We start from the raw sequence: 20,742 nt of genomic DNA, 5'->3' as shown, positions 1-20,742 counted from the left end.
AATTGGTTTTGGAGAATCATATTGTTTAATTTCCAATTGGTTTTTGATTTTCCTGTCCAGGTGCCCTTACTAATTATTATTTTTATTGCATTATGATCTGAGGTTACATTTATTATATCTGCTCTTTTGCATTTGTTTGCCATGATTCTATGCCCTATTACATGGTCAATCTTTGTGAATGTACCATGTGCAGCTAAAAAGGTGTATTCTTTTTGTCCCTATTTATTTTTCTCCACATATCAATTAAATCTAATTTTTCTAGGACTTCATTCACCTCTCTTACCTCTTTCTTATTTATTTTTTGGTTTGATTTATCTAGACCTGAAAGAGGAATATTTAAATCTCCCACTATTATGGCTTTACTATCTATTTCTTTCTTGAGCTCTGCCAGTTTCTCCTTTATGAATTTGGATGCTATACCACTTGGTGCATACATATTGAGCAGTGTTATTTCCTCATTGTTTATACTGCCTTTAATCAGGATGTAATGACCTTCCCTGTCTTTTTTAATCATATCTATTTTTACTTTGGCTTTGTCAGAGATCATGATAGCCACTCCTGCCTTCTTTTTCTCATTTGATGCCCAAAAGATTTTGCTCATACCCTTAACCTTGAACTTGTGTGTGTCTACCCGCCTCATATGTGTTTCTTGTAGACAACCTATGGTAGGATTTTGGTTTCTGATCCACTCTGCTATTTGCTTCCGTTTTATGAGCGAGTTCATCCCATTCACATTCAGAGTTATAATTATCAGTTGTGCATTCGCTGACATTTTCATATCCTCCCCTATTGCTACCCACTTTTTCTATTTTGCCCAGTTTTCCCATTTTGCTTTCCTCATTTCTTTTAGACTCTGCCACACCCAAATTACACTGATTGATATGTTTTAAATTAGAAATCTCGATTCATAATGATTTTTTCGGTTTCATTCCCATTTGTATATATCTCTCCATATCATCTAACAAAGGTGTTTGACTGTATTTTTTGCATGTATGATTACAGCAAGTACCCTCATGTTTTCCTTTATCAAGCCTTTTTGATTCATTATTCCTAGCCCATTTTGAATGATAAAATGTCTTTCTATTATCTCTTTGATTACTGGGTTTTGAAAAATCTATTTGTTGCTTATATCTACAAAACCGAATCACGTGCCCGATCTTCCCACACAAGTAGCATCGGGGTGCTGATTTTGATTTTGGGGTGCTGTTGGCAGGTTGTCTAAATTGACTTCTACTCGTTTGGAGAGCAAAATTCTTCACTTCTTCAATTTCTCACGTTTCGATTTCTTTAATTGCCTTTTCAAGTCTGCTATGATCTCGTCTTTCTCATTGTCAGATTGCCTAGCCATTCTCACTTCTTTCTGTTTGGAATCATGTATATATGCTGCATGATTCCTAATATCCTCCAGTGGTAATGATTCCCACTGTGGACAACTTTGCCTGAAATAATTTTGTATTGGGTTTGAGGTTCCCTTTACAAATTGCCTCCTTATATGATCAATTGTTTTGTTTTGTTTTTGTTTTTTTTTTAATTTTAAACCCTTTACTTCTGTGTATTGACTTATAGGTGGAAGATTGGTAAGGGTACGCAATGGGGGTCAAGTGACTTGCCCAGGGTCACACAGCTGGGAAGTGTCTGAGGCCGGATTTGAACCTAGGACCTCCCATCTCTAGGCCTGGCTCTCAATCCACTGAGCCACCCAGCTGCCCCTTTATATGATCAATTGTATCCTGGGCATGAGTGTCTCTAAGTCCTAATATCGTTTCTGCTGCTTCAATAACTCTGTCTAGAAAACTGCTCGGGTGTTCTTCTTCCCCTTGCCTCAGTTTCTCAAATTTCTGCCAAGCATTTGGTCTTTTTGCAGATGATCTCATTGCTTCGATAAGATCAGCCCTGCATCTTAACAAGTACCCCATGTTAGCATGTTGAGTGAAATCTAGATCTTGATGTACTAATGGCCATGATTCTAAATTGGAGTTCGTCCTAGTTTCATTCAGGAATTTTTCCTTTTCCAAGGGAGTGTAAAATTCCCCCAAAAGAAATTCGACATTGTCAAAACTAGGGTTAAAAAGTGTGAACACCCGCTTTCTTTTAGACTTTTGTAAGGCTTTTCGTAGAATCTGGGAAAACGGCGTTTTAAAACCTCCATATCACTAGGAGTGAATGCCTTGTATGTTTTGACATGTACCACCCCCTCTCCAGGTTGCACAATAGTCCTGTCCACTATTGGTAGTACAGAGACTACTGCATTCTGAATTGGTTGTTCTTTCTTTGTTTCCTTTTGCCCCCAAAACTTTGATTCTACAATTTCAAGTTTCAAGATGGTATGCTTATCGAGTTCCTTTCCTTCACGTATTTGCCTCAACACTTGGAACAGTAGTTTGATGTTCTCTACTAGTTCTTTGCTATCATTATCTTGTTTTGGATGAGATGCCTTATAATAATTAAATAGATGAGTCATGACCGCTTTTGAAATTGCCAAAAAATGCCATAGAGACAGAACAATTGCCACAGCTGTTGGTATGAAGCATATACATTCAGCTAAAGTGAATGCAAACCATTTGTAATAGTCATAGATTTCAATTAATTGTTGTATCAAGTTTGGTACTTTTACCAGCCAAAACATATATAGTCCCTGCATAAAAGACCAAATAAGCAGTGACAGACTGCTTAATACAAAAATCATTCTTGTGAAATTCATTTTCTTTTTCTTCAGAAGATAATACGTTTCGTTTGACTTGGCTCGCCAAAATGTAATGAGGATAATTTGAGGAAAGGTGTGTGGTACAAAGGAATTTGAAAGGAGGTTGTCAGACACTTGCTAAGTGAGTAATCTAGGTTACAGGTAGGCTGGGATTAAGGAGATTCAGGATATAATAGGACTGAAGTCAGGAGTATAACACAGAAGGGAAACAGAGATCTTCAGGGAGAGGAGAAATTAAACTAAACAGACAAAACAGCAGGCTTTACAGTCTTGGACTTAGACTCAAACACAGGCTGAGGGAAATAGACTAAACTGAAATTAACAAACAGGGTTTAGTTAATTTCACAGGAAGGGACTTGTTTTGAAGTTACACCTTCCTTCAAGATGGATACCCCGGCTTCCCTTCAAGCCCAGAGTATGTTGGCCCTTTCCCTCTTCTTCCCTCTCTTAATAACTAACTGACAAATAACTAACAGCTGTTGAACTCAAAAGGATTTATTATCTTCAAGGATGAATTTTAGGAAAATGGGTTAAAGGAAGCCCTAACCGTTGTTTCAGGAACCTCAGGTGGGGGAAAGGAGGCAAAGATGAAGTCTGAGTAAGGACCTGCCTTTAATTCAGATTACAAAGTGCTCTTGATATCTAAAGGGAATAAATGTTGACTGACTAGTTTCTTTATATTTAATACTGTCAATTATAATTAACCCTTCACAGATTTGAACTCCTCTCTATTTACTCTCCTTATTAACTTCACAGACATATAAGGTAAGGGAGGGAAGGTAGGAAATAATATTGGGAAGGAAAATATAAAGGGTTTATCCAAAATAACAATTTCTTAAATAAATATCTTCAAAGCTAGGCTAAATTTCAATTCTACAGATAAGTAAGGAAGCAGCTCAATTGGTTAGACAACCTCTCTCCACGGGAGACCCAAACCAACTGTCTCTCTCCCTCAAGATTCCAAACCCCTAACTGCTTTTTGGAACTCAGCCAAAGCTTGAAAAAACTATATGACCCCCTCTCTCTATACTACACCCTTTTTCTTAAACTATTTCCTTTTAAACCAGTGGTTTGCTATTAAGCCGCTATCCCTTATCCCCTCCCTTGATTAACTTCCCTTTCCACCCTCTCCCTTATTATTCCCCTCTTTTTGTTTTTAAAGGCCTAATGAATTCCCTCCCCCTTCTTCCCCCCTCCCTTTTTTGACCTCCCAACTACCCTGCTCCCCTTGGTTTATCCCTTCTGACTTTCTCAGTAGGGTTAGATAAGAGTTTTATATCCCAATGGATAGTATAGCTACTCTTCCCTCTCCAGGTTGATTACACTGAGAGTAAGGTTTAAATATTACCTCTTAATGCTCTCTTCCTCTCCTTCTTATAATAGTATTTGTCCCCTCTTTGTGTGTAATATAATATTCTCTTTTTCTTATTCTCTCAAGTTTCTCTTGGTGTCCCCTACTATTCACCCCCCTCTTTACCACCCCCTATGTCATCTTAGACCATTTAGTATTCCACCCTCTCCCTGTGAATTATTCTTCTGATTACTATAATAGTGAATACTATAATAGTGAATAGAGTTCACTACAGAGAATTATACATAGCATTTCTCCACATAGGAATACAGATACTTAGATCTTACTGAGGCCCTTAAAAAGGCAAATTTAAAAATCATGAGTTTTCTTTCTTTCCCCTCTGTTTCTTATTTACCTTTTCATGTTTCTCTCAATTTTTGTGGTTGGATATCAAACTTTCCATTTAGCCCTGGTCTTTTCTGTGCAAATACTTGGAAATCTTCAATTTTGTTGACCGCCCATACTTTCCCCTGGAAGTATATAGTCATTTTTGATGGGTAGTTGATCCGTGGTTGCAGGCCCAGCTCTCTTGCCTTTCTGAATATCATATTCCAAGCCTTACGGTCTTTTAGCATGGAGGCTGCCAGATCCTGTGTGATCCTGATTGGTGCTCCTTGATATTTGAATTGTCTCTTTCTGGCTTCTTGTAAGATTTTTTCTTTTACTTGGAAGCTCTTGAATTTGGCTATTATATTCCTTGGTGTTGTCCTTTCAGTGTCTAATGTAGAGGGTGATCTATGGATCCTTTCAAAGTCTATATTGCCCTCTTGTTGTAGGACTTCAGGGTAATTTTGCTGAATAATTTCTTTTAGTATGGAGTCCAAATTTCTATTAATTTCTCCTTTTTCAGGGAGTCCAATGATTCTCAAATTTTCTCTTCTAGACCGTTTTTCTTGGTCTGTCACTTTCTCATTGAGATATTTCATGTTTCCTTCTATTTTTTCAGTCTTTTGACTTTGTTTTATTTGTTCTTGTTGTCTTGAGAGATCATTAGCTTCTACTTGCTCAATTCTAGCCTTTAGGGACTGGTTTTCCTTTTCAATCTGGTCATTTCTGGTGTTCAATTTGCTTATCACTTCATTTGATTTCTGAGCTTCACTTTCCAATTGCAAAATTCTGCCTTTTAAACTGTTATTTTCTTGCCTGATTTCCTTTTGAGCTATTTCCCATTTCTCTAACCAAATCTTTTCCAACTTTCTCGTCATCTCAGTTTTGAACTCTTCAACAGCTTGTGACCAGTTTTCATTATTTTGGGAGGGTCCGGATGCTTGTTTGTTCTCCTCCTCTGTTTGCTCAGTTGACTGGATTTTCTCCGTGTAAAAGTTGTTGAGTGTTAAAGATTTCTTTTTCTTGTTGTTAATCTTTCTCTTCTGAACTTCCTGATTCTGGGTAGCCATTGTTAGCCCAGCAGCTTCTTAGCTTTATCCTCTCGCTCAGGGTCTGTCTACGGTCTTTTGGGTCCTGAGGTCTGAGGTCTGGTTTTTCTCAAGGTCAAGCCCCCTGGTGGACCCCCTTGCTTGGTCCTCTGCCGGAGGTTCCTTTACAAGTCTCAGGGCACTGCTTCCACAGTCGTATACCCGTCTGCACTGGTTCCCCACTCAGGGTTTCAGAGCCTTCGCTCGCACCTGTGTCTGCCTCCACCCGCGCCTCCACCTGTGCCTGAGCTCCATGTCCGCGCTCAGAGTCCGTGCGCGTTCTTTAGCTCTTTGGGGTCCTAAATCTTGCTGCTCTCAGGAACAGGTCCTGGAGCAGCCAATGACTCAATGGGTGCCCCAAGCTTGCTCAATTTCTTTTTAGCTGGCTTTGGCGTTGTATGTGGTGTGTGTGGAGAGGGTGGGGGTGGAGTTGCTCAGCCCGCGATTTAGTGAGAGCTGTTTCACCCCTTTATAGCATGGAAATGTCCCGATTCCACGTACCTTCCACGCTGCACCCTGTTGTGGAGTCCCTCTGTTCGTCTGGATTTGTTTTTATGTCCCCTTGAGGAGTCCTGTATGTTTCAGTCAGGAGAAATTAAGAGCTGCTTTTTACTCTGCCGTCATCTTAACCCGGCCATATATTGCTATTTTGTTTGTTTGTAAGATCCTAAGTGCCAGGAAACCACAAAAAACAAAGCAAGTATTAACTCACTGGGGACCTGCTTAAGAAATTGTACTAGATGAATGCCATGAAACAGTGAGGAGGAATGACATAGACCAGGATTCCAGAGAAAAAGTCCTTATCATTGTAGTATTTTATGCACAATTTGGAATTTGGGCTGTTCAATGAGGCCTCCTCTTTGGGCAGTCTAGGAAAGTCTGTGCTTTTTGAGTAAAAAATCTTTTGTTGTGCCTCTATTTGGCTGACACATTGTCATGTGATATGTGAACTATGAATTCTTATGTTTTAAATTTTTTATTATTTTTTTCTTTATATTTACAATTGGATTTTTTCTTTCTTATTTTTTGTACTTGAAGTACATGTAATCAGAATTAATGTTTTTGATTTTGAAGGATAAGTTTACAATATCTATTAGCCCTAACACCAAAGCATACCTGAAAGGGGTAAGAATGCAGACAGACTCAGGAGAGCTGCTGGAAATCAAGTGGCCAATGGTGGCTTTATTGAAGGAGGGATGATATTTACAGGAAACTGAGGTGTAACTATATTTAGCAACCAATCATACTAAGTTGTTACCCAAAACATACTGATCTACATAGTTACAGGTAAAATAGGTATCCATAAAATACATGAGCACAAACTCAAGATGAAATCTCTTCTGCTACAATCTCCACTGGGGTCTCCAGGGATATGATACACAAACCTGGAAGCTCCAGGGCAAGCTGTCCTGGGTTCATACCCAGCTCAGTCAGGCTTAAGCAATGTATTATATTCCTTTACATAGGACCGAGGGGTCCAACAATTCAGGGGTCTATCAGATGGGAAGGTTGTCAATGCAAAAGGTGTGGCTGGGGCTCCCCACTCTGGCAGAAGAGACTTTCTACTCCCTAACTCCTGGGGAGGGAGAAGACTTGGGTGTACCAGTTGTGGGTATCTGAGCCTAGGAATGTGGGTGGTGGGGGAAGGGGGAAGCTCTGGTGCATGTGCAACAAGAGAGACCAGGCAGGGGCGGTGTGCTGGGGTGTAAATGTGTGCAGTGGGGAGAAGGTGATGCCTCTGTGTGTGTCTGAGTGTCAGTGTCTCATGTCTGTCCACTGGTTTAAAAGACCATAGAAAAGGTACAAACATGCAAGTGCCTATTACAGGCCAAAGAGTCTCTGTCTAGACCTAGAGATATGGTGGGCTTTGCCCTCTCATAGGGGAGAGAATGTTCCCCCCCTTCAGAAAATTCCATCTTTATTTACCTCTTGTAATAGGAGAGGCACATTTCACAACCTCCATTATCTAGAAATTAAAGGCAGCTGGGAGTGAAGGGGTAAGAGATCAGAACTTGGCATCAGAAAAACAAATTTAATCCAGTCTGAAACAGATGGTAAGTGGGTGCCCCTGAGTAATTTATTTAACCTCTGTTTGCCTCAATTATGAATGAGGACAGTAAGAGTATCAAACTCACAGAGGTGTTGTGAAATTAATGATAATTATGAACTCCTTTACCCAGTAGAGGACATAGAGCAGGTACTTTTAAATCCTTATTATATTCCCTTTCATTCCTATCACCAGGCCTGGAATTTGAGGGAAGAATGAAGCAGGATTGAGAGAAGAATAAAGCAGGATAAGTAGGAATAAGGATAAACTTGCGAGAATAGGCAAAATTAGGGCTGTGAGCTACAGGTTCATATTTCTTTTTTCAATTTATTTCCATATTGTTTATTTTTAGAAGTGACTATTCATATAAAACCACAAACTCAAAACAAAAACCCAAATAAAAAAGTGAATAATTCTGGGTGACCCTGGGCAAGTCACTTGACCCCCATTGCCCACCCTTACCAATCTTCCACCTATGGATCAATACCCAGAAGTAAAGGGTTTAAAATTAAAAAAACAAAAAAAAAAAAAAAAAAAGTGAATAATTGTATGTTTTCATCTCCATTCCAACTCCAACAGTTTTTTCTCTTGAGGTATTCTTTGTCATAAATCCCTCAGAACTGTACTGGATCATTGTATTGCTGAGTAGCCAAAGCTATCACAGTTGAACATTCCATAATATTAGTTATAGTATACAATGTTCCCCTGGTTCTGCTTATTTCACTCTGCATCAGTTCATGGGGGCCTTTTTAGCTATTTGTGAAATCATCTTGTTCATCATGTCTTACAACACAATAGTATTCCATCACCATCATATAACACAATTTGTTTAGCCATTCATCAACTGATAGACATCCCTTTAATTTACAATTTTTTGCTACCACCAAAAGAGCAGTTAGAAATATTTTCCTACAAGTAGGTCCTTTCCCCATTTTTTCTGATCTCTTTGGGGCACAGACCTAGTACTGGTATTACTGGATCAAAAGGTGGGCATTGTTTTGTATCCCTTTGGGAGTCATTCCAAATTGCTCTCCAGAAAAGATGGATCAGTTCATAACTCTACCAGCAAGTGTCCTTTATATTATCTAGAGTGGTTTGAATGAACACAAAATATTTCATTAGGCCTTTCTTTGGATGGGGACAAAAATTGATCCAGAACTAAACTATCACTCTTTGCAGATGAAATGCTGGTATACTGAGAGAATCCTAGAAAATCACTAAAAAGTTAGTAGAAATAATAATTTTTAGCAAAGGTACAGGATACAAAATAACCCCACATAAATGATTAGCATTTTTATATATTTCCAATAAAAATCAGCAACAAGAGTTAGAAAGAAAAACTCCATTTACAATCACTCTAGACAGTATAAAATATATGAGAATCTTTTTGCTGGGACAGACAGAGGAATTATATGAATAGAACTACAAAACCCTTTTCACACAAATAAAACCAGATCTAAACAATTGGAAAAACAATCATTTTTCTTGCGCAGGATGAGCTAATATAATAAAAATGACAACACTACGTGAACTAATTTACTTATTCAGTATTTTATCTATCAAACTACCAAAAAACTTTTGTATAGAATTAGAAAATAGTATAACAAAGTTCATCTGGAACATCAAAAGATCAAGACTATCAAGGGAATTAATGAAAAGAAATGTGAAGGATGGGGGCCTAGGTCTTAAATGATACTATAGATCTTAAATGATACTATAGAGCTGTGATCATCAAAAGAATATGATACTGGCCAAAAGACAGAAGGGAAGATCAATGGAATAGAATTGGAGTAAATGACCTCAGCAAGAGGGTGTACGATAAACCCAAAGATCCCAGCTTTTGGGTCAAGAACCCACTATTTGACAAAAACTGCTGGGAAAATTTAAAAACAGTATGGGAGAGATTAGGTTTAGATCAACATCTCACACCCTATACCAAGATAAATTCAGAATGTGTAAATGATTTAAATATAAAGAAGGAAATTATAAGTAAATTAGGGAACAAAGAATAGTATACCTCTCAGATTTATAGAAAATGAAAGAATTTAAGACCAAGCAACAAATACAAAATACTACAAAATGTAAAATGAATAATTTTAATTACATTAAATTAAAAAGGTTTTGTACAAACAAAACCAATCCAACCAAAATGAGAAAGGAAGTAACAAATTGAGAAAAAAATCTTTATAACAAAAATCTCTGACAAAGGTCTAACTTCTCAGATTTATAAAGAGCTAAATCAATTGTACAAAAAAATCAAGCTATTGCCCAATTGATAAATAGGCAAGACAATGGAAAAGGCAGTTTTCAGATAAAGAAATCAAAACTGTCAATAAGCACTTGAAAAAGTATTCTAACTCTCTCATAATTTTGAAATAAAAATCCTTCCTAGATGGATGGGAAATGATACCAGGCCAGTAAAGCACAAACCCCTTGGGCTTTAGAAACTAAGTTTAATTTTTTTTTTAAACCCTTGTACTTCGGTGTATTGTCTCATAGGTGGAAGAGTGGTAAGGGTGGGCAATGGGGGTCAAGTGACTTGCCCAGGTCACACAGCTGGGAAGTGGCTAAGGCCGGGTTTTGAACCTAGGACCTCCTGTCTCTAGGCCTGACTCTCACTCCACTGAGCTACCCAGCTGCCCCTAAGTTTAATTTTATAATAGGAGTAAAGGGAAAATGATAGGTAGGTTCCTAAATCTAGATCTAATCTTCACCCAAACTTTTTCAGCTCATGGTGAATTATTTCTTCTCCTTGAGAATTCACTCAAGCTACTCTAAACTCCTTATCTCTGACTAAGACACAAAACCCCATCTGACTATCTGCTAACCTAACTAGTAAGGATTATCAAAAAAGAATAGAGGAAGGATTCATAGATGTATTTGAGCCCTTACCTTTAGGACTGGGGTTGATCCTAGGTATACCCAGAGTCCCAGATTACCAAACTCTGGGGTTTCAGCAAAAGCTAGATCCAGAGTAGCAGTTACTTGCAGGAAAACTCCCAAGATCCTTTTCTCCTTGTCAGAATCTTCTCCCAGGGTGTGTATTTAAATTCTCCTCTTTTCCTCTTAAAGCTAATCTACACTTTTCCCTCTATCCCTTATCCTTACATTCTGCTCTCTGAGTATCTGACCAACTTTATAGATTTGTCATAAGCTCATCACTTTGTAAATCTCCCCTTATTCAAATCCCATTCTATCTCACTTACCTAAACCTACAACAAACAGTTCTTCTCTAAAACTTACTCTATCTATTCCTCTCTATCCTCTACCTTACACTAAAGAATATAGGGAAAAGGGAATTCCAATAAGCAATTACATAATAGAATACAAATACAAAAGTTGCAAAACCAATAGTAAAACTCAACATACAGATGCAACAAAATATAAAAAAGAACATTAAAATTGTAAAAATCAAAATACAAAGTGCAAACAGTTCCAAAAGAAAATAACAACTTTTCACTGTAACACTAATGTATCTAAAAATCTTATAACAATCTGTCAAACATTGTAACTATCTTATCCTAACAAAATCCTATCCTTGGAAGCTTTACTATGCACCCTTTTTTATAGATATGTAAAAAATTTCTGCACAAATTTACAAATATATTCAGATTATAAAAATAGAAATTTTTGTAATCTCAACTATTCACAATGAAATTTACATAAATATACAAGAACATACAGAAATATACAAAACCTATACAAAATTTATACTATCAACATATTTTACACACCTATTTACACACTCACCAGTTAAACAATGATACAAATTCTATATAAAAAATATAATACAAATATATACAAAGTATTGTCATATTCAAACTCTGGGAGTTGAGAGTCTCATCTTGATTGACAGGTGAAGACAGTTGGAGACATTGGAATGTTCCCAGATGCAGTGAGGACAAGAGGAAAGGCAGTTGGCCAAAGGGTATAAATACCCTGGCAGCCATTTGAGAGGGACCTTTGGCGTTTGGCTTTTGCTTTGGCTTTTGTTTTGGTTTTAGAGCCCTGGCCTGAAATCCTTTACTTAAACATCAATCTGATCTTGGACACTGATTGACCTGTGGTTCTGACCATGGAGTTTCTGGTTCTCTCTGAATTCCCCCTAGATATTTAGGCATCTAAACCATCACTAGATATTTAGGTATCCAAGGCCCGGGGAAGAGGGGTTGGGGGGTGGGAGAGAACCGGGAAAAGGGAAGGAGAAGAAGCAGAGGGTGGTAAGGGAGGTATTTCCTGAAGGCTGTAGAACTGACATAACAACTGGCAGTAAGCTGAGAGAAATCATTAATATCTGTGTCAACCAAGAAGACTGCTTACTCTGGTTTGGCTGTGGCCAAGCTGAGCCAGAGGAGGTGAAGAACAAGAGCTCCAGCATTACTGAACAGCCTACAATCCTGAGGGATTAGTGTTATAGCCTTTAGTGACAGGGTCTCCCATCCCCAATCTGTTCCTGATCATTCCTTTCCCTTATTAACTTACATAGATAAAGATTATTAAGTACCTTCCTTGAGTAGTTTTTACATCACCACTCTTAGGAGGGAGCAATGCAGTCAGATGAATGTTATCCAAGGCTAATAGAGCCCAATACCAATAATCAATACGACCCCAGGTGGGACCTGAAAGGGTTACCCATTCACTGACCTGGGCACTGTTATAAAGAAGGGCAGTTATTATAATATCCTGCTGAGTAACAGGACTTGGGTGTCCCTGTACCAGCCATCAAGGGAATCCAAAGCATAGCTTCCCTGATTAATAACAACTATAGTAACTACCCATAAAGTATAAAGATACCTTCTATTTTTATAACAGTATGTTACGATATGTACATTTGTGTAAGAAAATCTCTGCCCTCTGATAATACTACAAAACAAAAAAATCTATATAATCCTGTATGTGTCCTGATGTTACCTGAGTGAAATATCCCAAATACATTTCATCCAGGCAAGACCTCATGAAGCTAATGTGAATATCCTTTAATTAATGTGTCCTAAATGTATGTTGGATGCAACTATACTCACCAGATCTTCAGATACTCCTCTTCCCATGTTATCTGTTGTCTCTCTTCTATTATCTTTCTCTGTCTGTGTTGTAATATATACTGATGCATGTATCTAGACTGAAAAAATGCTGTGTGCAACATGATACAAAACCTTACAATTTAAATACATATCAGTCCATTATCCTTTTTGGTAGTAGATCCTTGTGTAAAAGTCTGTTATCCTGTTAATGTCCAGTCTGATGTACTTCCTCTGAGATCTTGCCATGATGTCCCCTTTCTTCAGGGGATATTGTCCTCTTCCCTGATCTTTTTGACTGTAGACATGCTGCCTGATGATAATGTTTCATCCATCATTCCATCTTCTTCTGGATCTTTCTTCTTCTTCTCCTCCTACTACTCTAGAACCTTTTTAACATGTGAGCAATGGAACCATGACACCCTGTCTAAAACTTCAATTGCGGAAATAAAATTACAGTAAATGGACCAATTCATGATTGGTGTGTTGCTGTGCTTTTATTAAAATTCTTTATATATGTATTTATATATTTCACTCTGAACTAGAAGTCCATCATCTTACAATTCTCTTATTCTGTCCCTAAAGTCTGCAAAAACGCCTGAAGCTATCCCCTTCTGCTCATGAACAAATAGCAGAAAAGGTTTTTCATAATCTGGGATCCCAAGTACTGGAGCAGAAAGAATTATTTTCTTAAGTTTAGTTATTACCTGTAGATGTTCTGGCTTTAATTTCGGATGTTCAGGTTCTATATCTTTTATTAAATCAGTAAGTGAGTTGGTCAATTCTCTGTACCCAGGGATCCACTGTCTATAGAATCCTGTTGTACTCCGTTTGGCTCTTAGCTGTTTCTTAGTGTTTGGGGCACTTAGCTACTGGATGTCTGTTACACATTTTTGGGAAATGCTTCTAGAACCCCCAGATAAAATAAATCCCAAATACTCAATTCTCAGTAAGCATCATTGAAGTTTTGCCTTAGAAACCTTATGTCCCCTTTTACACAACTCATCTACAAAATGGACAAATTTGCTGTCTTTAAATCTGATTGTCTCTAGATCCTTATTAAGGATTTGCAAAAGAGAGATGGGCTTTCACAGAACCCTTGACTCCAACAGAAACTTCTTCCCTGCCAGGTAAAAGCAAATATCTTTTGTGAATCTTTGTGTATTGGTATTGATGAGATAATTATGGCTGGACATGGAACAATTGAGTAGGACTTTACCACATAGTCATTTATAGCCCTTAAACCTTGGACAAATCTGTAACAAGGTCTTCCATTTTCATCCAATTTGGGTTTCTTTACTGGGAGTATAGGTGTATTGAACTCTGAAATACATTGGATTATAATTCATTGTTTCAGTAACAATTCTATGATAGGGGTGATACCAGCTACTGCCTCTTTGTTTAAGAGATATAGGCAAGGTGGAGGACCTCCTTTGTTCTTTACTTTAACTGGAGTTGCAGATTTTAATAGAATAAAATCTGTAAAATCAGAAGCCCATACCTGTTTTGGTATACCATGAGGTATACGATGAACTCTCCATCTTTCTCCTTCTGCCTCAACTGTATCTAAGAATGTTAAAATCATTATCTGGGAGAAGATGGATGCCACCTTGACTGACAGAGATGGCAGCTGAGAGATTCGGAATGTTCCCAGATGCCATGAGCCAGGGGCAAACATTGGTTGGCCCCCACCCTATAAATAACCCCTAAGAACTACAGTTGAGGGGTCTCAGAACTCAGAGCTGGGACTTGAGAAAAGTTCTCTTGGAGCAAGAACTGGGCAGAGGAAGGTGAAGGATGAAGGGTAGTAGAAGAAGAGGGTACGATTGAACCTAAACCTGTATCCTGTGCTTGACTGAGAGAGAGCTAGAGATCCATCAATATCATTGGTAATAGAGCTGAGAGAATACACAAATCATCAATCCACATCTACATCAATAGCCTTCCCTATTTTATGACTTGGCTGTGGCCAGGTCAGGTCAAAGATAGTGAGAGGGTGAAGACCTCAAGCCTCTACCAGCCTAGCAGTCTCCAGTCCTGATCAACGATTAGCATCGTAGCCAAAATATAGCAATAGTGTTTCCAGTCCCCAAACCTATTACCTTGTTATCCTTTCCCCATCAATAGATAATACAGTGATTTAACAACAAGTACCTTCCTGAGTGGTTATTCTATCATAGCCCTTAGGAAGGGAGAATTATTACGCAGTCAGATATTAATTGTTTCCAAAGCTAATCAATAGCCTAGTAACAATCCAACTTCAGGTTGGGTCTAGAGAGGTTAATCATCTACCTAACCTCTCAAGGGGTCCCAACCTGGGAAACTGTTAGAAAAAAGTCACTGACAGGTTTAACCAATAAAACCTGTCAGGGAGAAGAGGGATAGATTACAGCAACAGCTATTATGAGAGGAGTGGGTGTTCCTCCTTCACTGACAGCAGCTAGTTTAGGCCTTGGGCCCTGATCCCTCCTTCATCCATACTATCCCTAAGATCTACATACCAGCTATGCTCTAATATCTAGAAGGAAGATCTTGTTATTATTAAAAATGATGAGGGCCGAGATCAAAAGGAAGAATAGTATTTTAATAAAAGCTATGCTGATAGAGATAAACTGACCACATGCCTGTAAGAAAAACCTATTCCAACCTCACCTCAGCCATTTACCTTCCTCTCTCCTCGAGCTCAGGTAACTAAAGAGGAAGTTCCAAGTCACTACCCCCTACTTAAAATAGTCCCTCACCTTTAATATGTCATCCAAAACAGGAAACCCATGAAACCCATTGGACCACGGGAAATGTAGTTTTAAGGACCCCCACAGGTCCACAGAAGTTTGTCAAACACTATATTGAGGTTCAATCCTTCCAAATAGAACCCCAGGTGATTTTAACTAACACAATCTATAGGGAGATAGTAGTAGCAAGAGGAGATATACAAAGAAAGAAACAAACAAAAGATCAGATTATTAATATATATATATCATCTCTTCCTCCTTTCTTTTTAACAAGAATTACATTGAGAAAAGATCCAGAGCTCTTTCAGGAAGTTCTAAAGACATATCCCCTGTGCATTGGCTGCTATACTACTGTTTTGAAAAGCTGTTACCTGGTAAATATCATTTGCACTCACACTGTGGATCATGGCCAAGTTAAAAAGGAAATGGATCTCATTTTTATTGTGCCTCTCCTTGGGCAAGCACAGTGTGTCACTAACTGTGAACACTATATATATATATGTTTTATTTTATTATGGTTTTTCCTTATCAGTGCAATAGAGTATTTGAGTTTGCTTTTTTCTCTCACTTTTTGTACTTCAAGCATGTTACCAGTATTAATAGTTTTCTGATTTTGCACTAATATAAATTTACAATATCCATTAGCCCTATATTAATGCATACCCAAAAGTTTTAGACTATGGAAACCTGCCATTGATTCTTTAATATTATGGGACTTTGATTAATGATTTTGTCTGATTCCAGGAGAAGGGATCACAAAAGAATCATTATACAGTGCCAAGAAGCACAAGGTCAAGGCAACCAACTAACCCCAGTGGGATTGATGAGACTGCCACAAGACAGACGACTTGTTTTGGGGTTTGAGTAAGTGGCTGTTTGACATCAGATGTAGGATTTCCACATGCCAGATTCAGACAAAGAACCTCAGTTTGGCTACAATCATGGTATTCCTATCCCTGTAAGTGAAGGTAAAATCAAACCAGGGAATTCTATTAACCATTTGCTGCAAAAATCAAGTCCCTTTTCTGTCTTTCATAATGTGACAATTTTCTGTAGTCCTGGCTTCTCACTGGATGAATCCATATTGCTACAATAGTCCTACAGGCTTGTGGGACATGAATCAGTTTATTGGGCCTTGATTCCAAGACCTGTTATGGGCTTATTCTTGCTTAATCAGAACTTTTATATAATTCTATATTTTTATATTTTTCTTCTTTTTTTCTTCTATTTTTTTTTTGGTTTTGTTTTTTACTTTCTTTTAACAATTGATTCACCTACCTCATAATTAAGCCACGTATCCCTGGGTGATCAATGTGTTTGTCAACACCGTTTCAGGGGTGGGGGGGGTGTATCATTGCCATATAATTCTAGATATATAAAAATTTTCTTGTTTGAGAGTGGTTTTAGGACAAGAAACCTGTTACCTCCCCAAATTCAGAAAGTGAACTATTTGAAGAAAGCTCTATGAAGATGCTTGCAGAAACCACACAGTGCAACAAAAGATACAGAATGAATGTTGGGATATAGTGAAATTAAACTGTGGAGGTTGAAAGGATTTGTTTTGAATATAAACTCTTATGCCAAAGGGACTGCCCCCTAATTAGCTTTTTACCAGTGCGCCAAGCAATCATTGATTTTGTTCTCTTTCTCCATTTCCCTCCTACTCCCAAGTTATTGTAATTTCCCCTTAGAAAGTGCAATGTTGTATGCACCTCTAGTTAAAGATCTTTAGAGATATAAATTGGTTATGTGTACTGATTCCATGGGAAAACTAGGCATGGAAATCTGGGAGATTTCTACATGCTTGTTTCCCATAGGAATCAAAGAGGGAATTGTGTAATTAATTTTTGAACTCCAAAACTTCAATTCCCAGCATCCCACTTTCCTTCTCATATTACATGCTGATGTAGAAAGGATATAAATTTTATGTAGCTCCACTTCTTGTCTTCTTTTTCCATGATCAGAGGCTGCTGGGCTGGCTTTTAGAGTTGGCAAAGAAAACTTAGTCACCAGATGGTCTTAATTTTGTTGGATAATTCAATTTTTATATTTCTATTTCCTTTTTAATCCTTCTACTGCAATTGATTATTAATAAATTTTATGAAATTAATACTTGGAGTAGTTGTACATTAATTTAAATCTCACATACCTCAAACAAAAGATAAAGAACATTACAAAAGGTAAAATATAAAATTTTGATTATATAGAATTAAAAAGTCTACATCAGTTCTCAAGTCTTTCCAGTCTTTTCTGAGCTCCTCCTTCTCATCACTAATGATAAAATAATAGGATTCCATTATAATGATATGCCACCATTTGCTCGGCCATTTCCCAGATGGTCTTTCCTCTTAATTTATGATTTTTTTTGTCATCCAAAAGAGCACCTTTAACTGTTTTGTGTTAATACATATAGGTCCTTTTCCTTTTTCTTTTTTATTGCCCTTTGGACATAGTCCCAAATTTATCTCCCTAGAATGCTGAATTAGTTCACAACTCCAAAAGTTCATACCTTTTTCAATCTTCCCAGATCTCCTCCAACTTTTGTCATTTTCCTTTTCTGTCATAATAGCCAATCTAATAGATGTGGGCTAGTCCTTCAGACTTGTTATCATTTACAGTTGTCCAAGTGATAGTGATCACCCTCCTACTGAGGAAAGTACATAAACTTGAGCATATACATTAGGTTTTTTTCACTATGAAGATATAAAGAGTTCATCTTTGGCTGAAAGCTTTCCTATAGGGAATCCATCTGGAACTGGTGTGTTGAGAAGACTTTCTCATACTGAAAAAGGTCTGGACTCTCCATGTCAGTCTTTCTTCATTCATGACAGGAATAAGATTTCTATCCAAAAGGAATCCCCACTTGGAAATAAGAGATGATTGCTGCCTGAAGGCTTTACCACAATGATATTCCTAAAATTTCTCTCTAGTGTGGATTCTCTTCTGTTAAAGCTAAGAGTGGCAACTATAAGCTCAGCATCACTCATGACGTTTCTCTCCAGTGGGGATTTTCTGACATAAAGCAACTGTGGAGCATTAAGAGAAAGACTATGAGAATTTATTACATTCATAACATTTCTCTCAAGAGTGGATTCTCTGATGCTTATCCAGATGGCCACTCACTATAAAAGTCTTTCCACATTGTTCACATTCATAAGGTTTCTCTCCAGTATGGATTCTCTTATGTACAGCAAGACTGCTACTCTGTTTGAAAGTCTTCCCACACTGTTTACATTCATAAGGTTTCTCTCCAGAGTGAATTCTCTGATGCTTAGTTAGCGAGTCCCTCACAGTAAAAGCCTTTCCACACTGTGTACATTCATAAGGTTTCTCTCCAGAGTGGATTCTCTGATGCTTAGCAAGAGAGTCCCTCACAGTGAAAGCCTTTCCACATTGTCTACATTCATAAGGTTTGTCTCCAGTGTGGATTCTCTGGTGTACAGCAAGATGGCCTCTCTCTGTGAAAGCCTTTCCACATTCCTTACATTCATAAGGTTTCTCTCCAGTGTGGATTCTCTGATGTACAGCAAGATGACTCCTCTGTTTGAAAGTCTTTCCACATTGTTTACATTCATAAGGTTTGTCTCCAGTGTGGATTCTCTGATGTGCAGTAAGAGAGCTGCTCTCTGTGAAAGCCTTTCCACACTGTGTACATTCGTAAGGTTTTTCTCCAGAGTGGATTCTCTGATGCTTAGCAAGAGAGTCCCTTACTGTGAAAGCCTTTCCACATTGTTTACATTCATAAGGTTTGTCTCCAGTGTGGATTCTCTGATGTACAGCAAGATTGCTACTCTGTTTGAAAGTCTTTCCACATTCCTTACATTCATAAGGTTTTTCTCCAGAGTGGATTCTCTGATGCTTAGCAAGAGAGTCACTCACGGTGAAAGCCTTTCCACACTGTGTACATTCATAAGGTTTCTCTCCAGAGTGGATTCTCTGATGTACAGTAAGGTTGCTCAACACGGTGAAAGCCTTTCCACACTGTTTACATTCATAAGGTTTCTCTCCAGTGTGGAGTCTCTGATGTACAACAAGATGGCCCCTCTCTGTGAAAGCCTTTCCACATTCCTTACATTCATAAGGTTTCTCTCCAGAGTGGATTCTCTGATGCTTAGCAAGAGAGTCCCTCACAGTGAAAGCCTTTCCACACTGTGTACATTCATAAGGTTTTACTCCAGAGTGGATTCTCTGATGTACAGCAAGACTGCCCCTCTCTGTGAAAGCCTTTCCACATTGTTTACATTCATAAGGTTTCTCTCCAGTGTGGATCCTCTGATGTACAGCAAGATGGCTCCTCCGTTTGAAAGTCTTTCCACATTGTATACATTCATAAGGTTTCTCTCCAGAGTGTATTCTCTGATGCCTATCAAGAGAGCCCCTCTCAATTAAAGTCTTTCCACGTTGTGTACATTCATAAGGTTTCTTTCCAGTGTGGATTCTCTGATGCTGTGCAAGATTCCCCCTCCATTTGAAAGACTTTCCACACTGTTTACATTCATAAGGTCTCTCTTCAGAGTGGATTATTTGGTATGAACCAACCTTCGAGTTCTGACTAAAAGATCTCACCCCTTTTTTACTCACAGAGAGCATCTCTATATGTTTACTCTTTGGATGTCCTGTGAGGTCTAAACTGGAGCCATAGGCGATTCTCCCGAGGTTACCTTGATACATGGGCATTTCAGGACAATTCTCAAGTGACTGATCAAATCCTACTTTTTCAGGAAAGGATTTGGTGTATTCACTATCCCAACAGTCATTTCCTGAGGTCAATTTCATATACTCATTTAGGACTGAATGTTGGCTGAATTTCTCTGCTATTTCATCAAATTCACAATCACTCTTTGGATTTTTATTTACCTTGATTTTAGCATCACAGATTTCTCTCAAAATGAAGTCACAGGGATCCTTATTCATGCCTTTTGGAGGGCAAGATCCTTTCACAAAAAGGCTCAGCTTTGTAGACACCTCCTTCACTTCAAAATTAGTCTCTGCCTCTGAAGAAAACAAATAATGATATAAACACAGATGGAATGAGGACATACACACACATAATATAAATTCTTTCCTCTGATAGGAATAAGTAAATGGATTTTTATTCCATTTCCCAAGAATTTTCAAATTTCAAAACAAAAAGAATTTTCAAATTTAATCAGAATTTGGTACACCATTGGGTCATAATTGCAAGATGGAATATTTTAGAAATATTTTCACATACAGTAAAAATGAAACCTCACAATGGATCCATTATTATTTTGTCTCCATCCATTATTATATGATCTTTGATACCCATTGCTCCTATTTAGTTGTCTTGAGAATTGTCCTCTGTACCGACATTTTCTCACAAAGTATACAATTCTATTACAGAGATAACACCTCTGATCTCCAGATCTTCTTACCCTAGGCACATATAGATTCCTAGATTGCACCAATCTTAAGGTTGCCACAGCTTTCACCTCTTTTCTTTCATTGTCCTTT

The 20,742-nt window shown here is 38.0% G+C and overlaps 1 protein-coding gene across 1 annotated transcript in view; it reads right to left on the bottom strand.

Annotated features, from left to right (window-relative positions):
- The window catches only part of LOC123240724 (zinc finger protein 850-like), a 264,052-nt gene extending 243,871 nt beyond the window's left edge, over window positions 1-20,181 (bottom strand). The window contains exon 1 of the mRNA XM_044668442.1: window positions 18,568-20,181. Within this exon, the coding sequence (XP_044524377.1) occupies window positions 18,568-20,181 (1,614 nt within the window). The remainder of the gene's footprint in view (window positions 1-18,567) is intronic.
- Window positions 20,182-20,742: the final 561 nt, after the last annotated feature.

This window comes from Gracilinanus agilis, chromosome 3, assembly GCF_016433145.1.
Source record: "Gracilinanus agilis isolate LMUSP501 chromosome 3, AgileGrace, whole genome shotgun sequence".
NCBI lineage: Eukaryota > Metazoa > Chordata > Mammalia > Didelphimorphia > Didelphidae > Gracilinanus > Gracilinanus agilis.
Note: the sequence above shows the minus strand (reverse complement) of the source record. Positions and strands in the feature narration are given on the sequence as shown.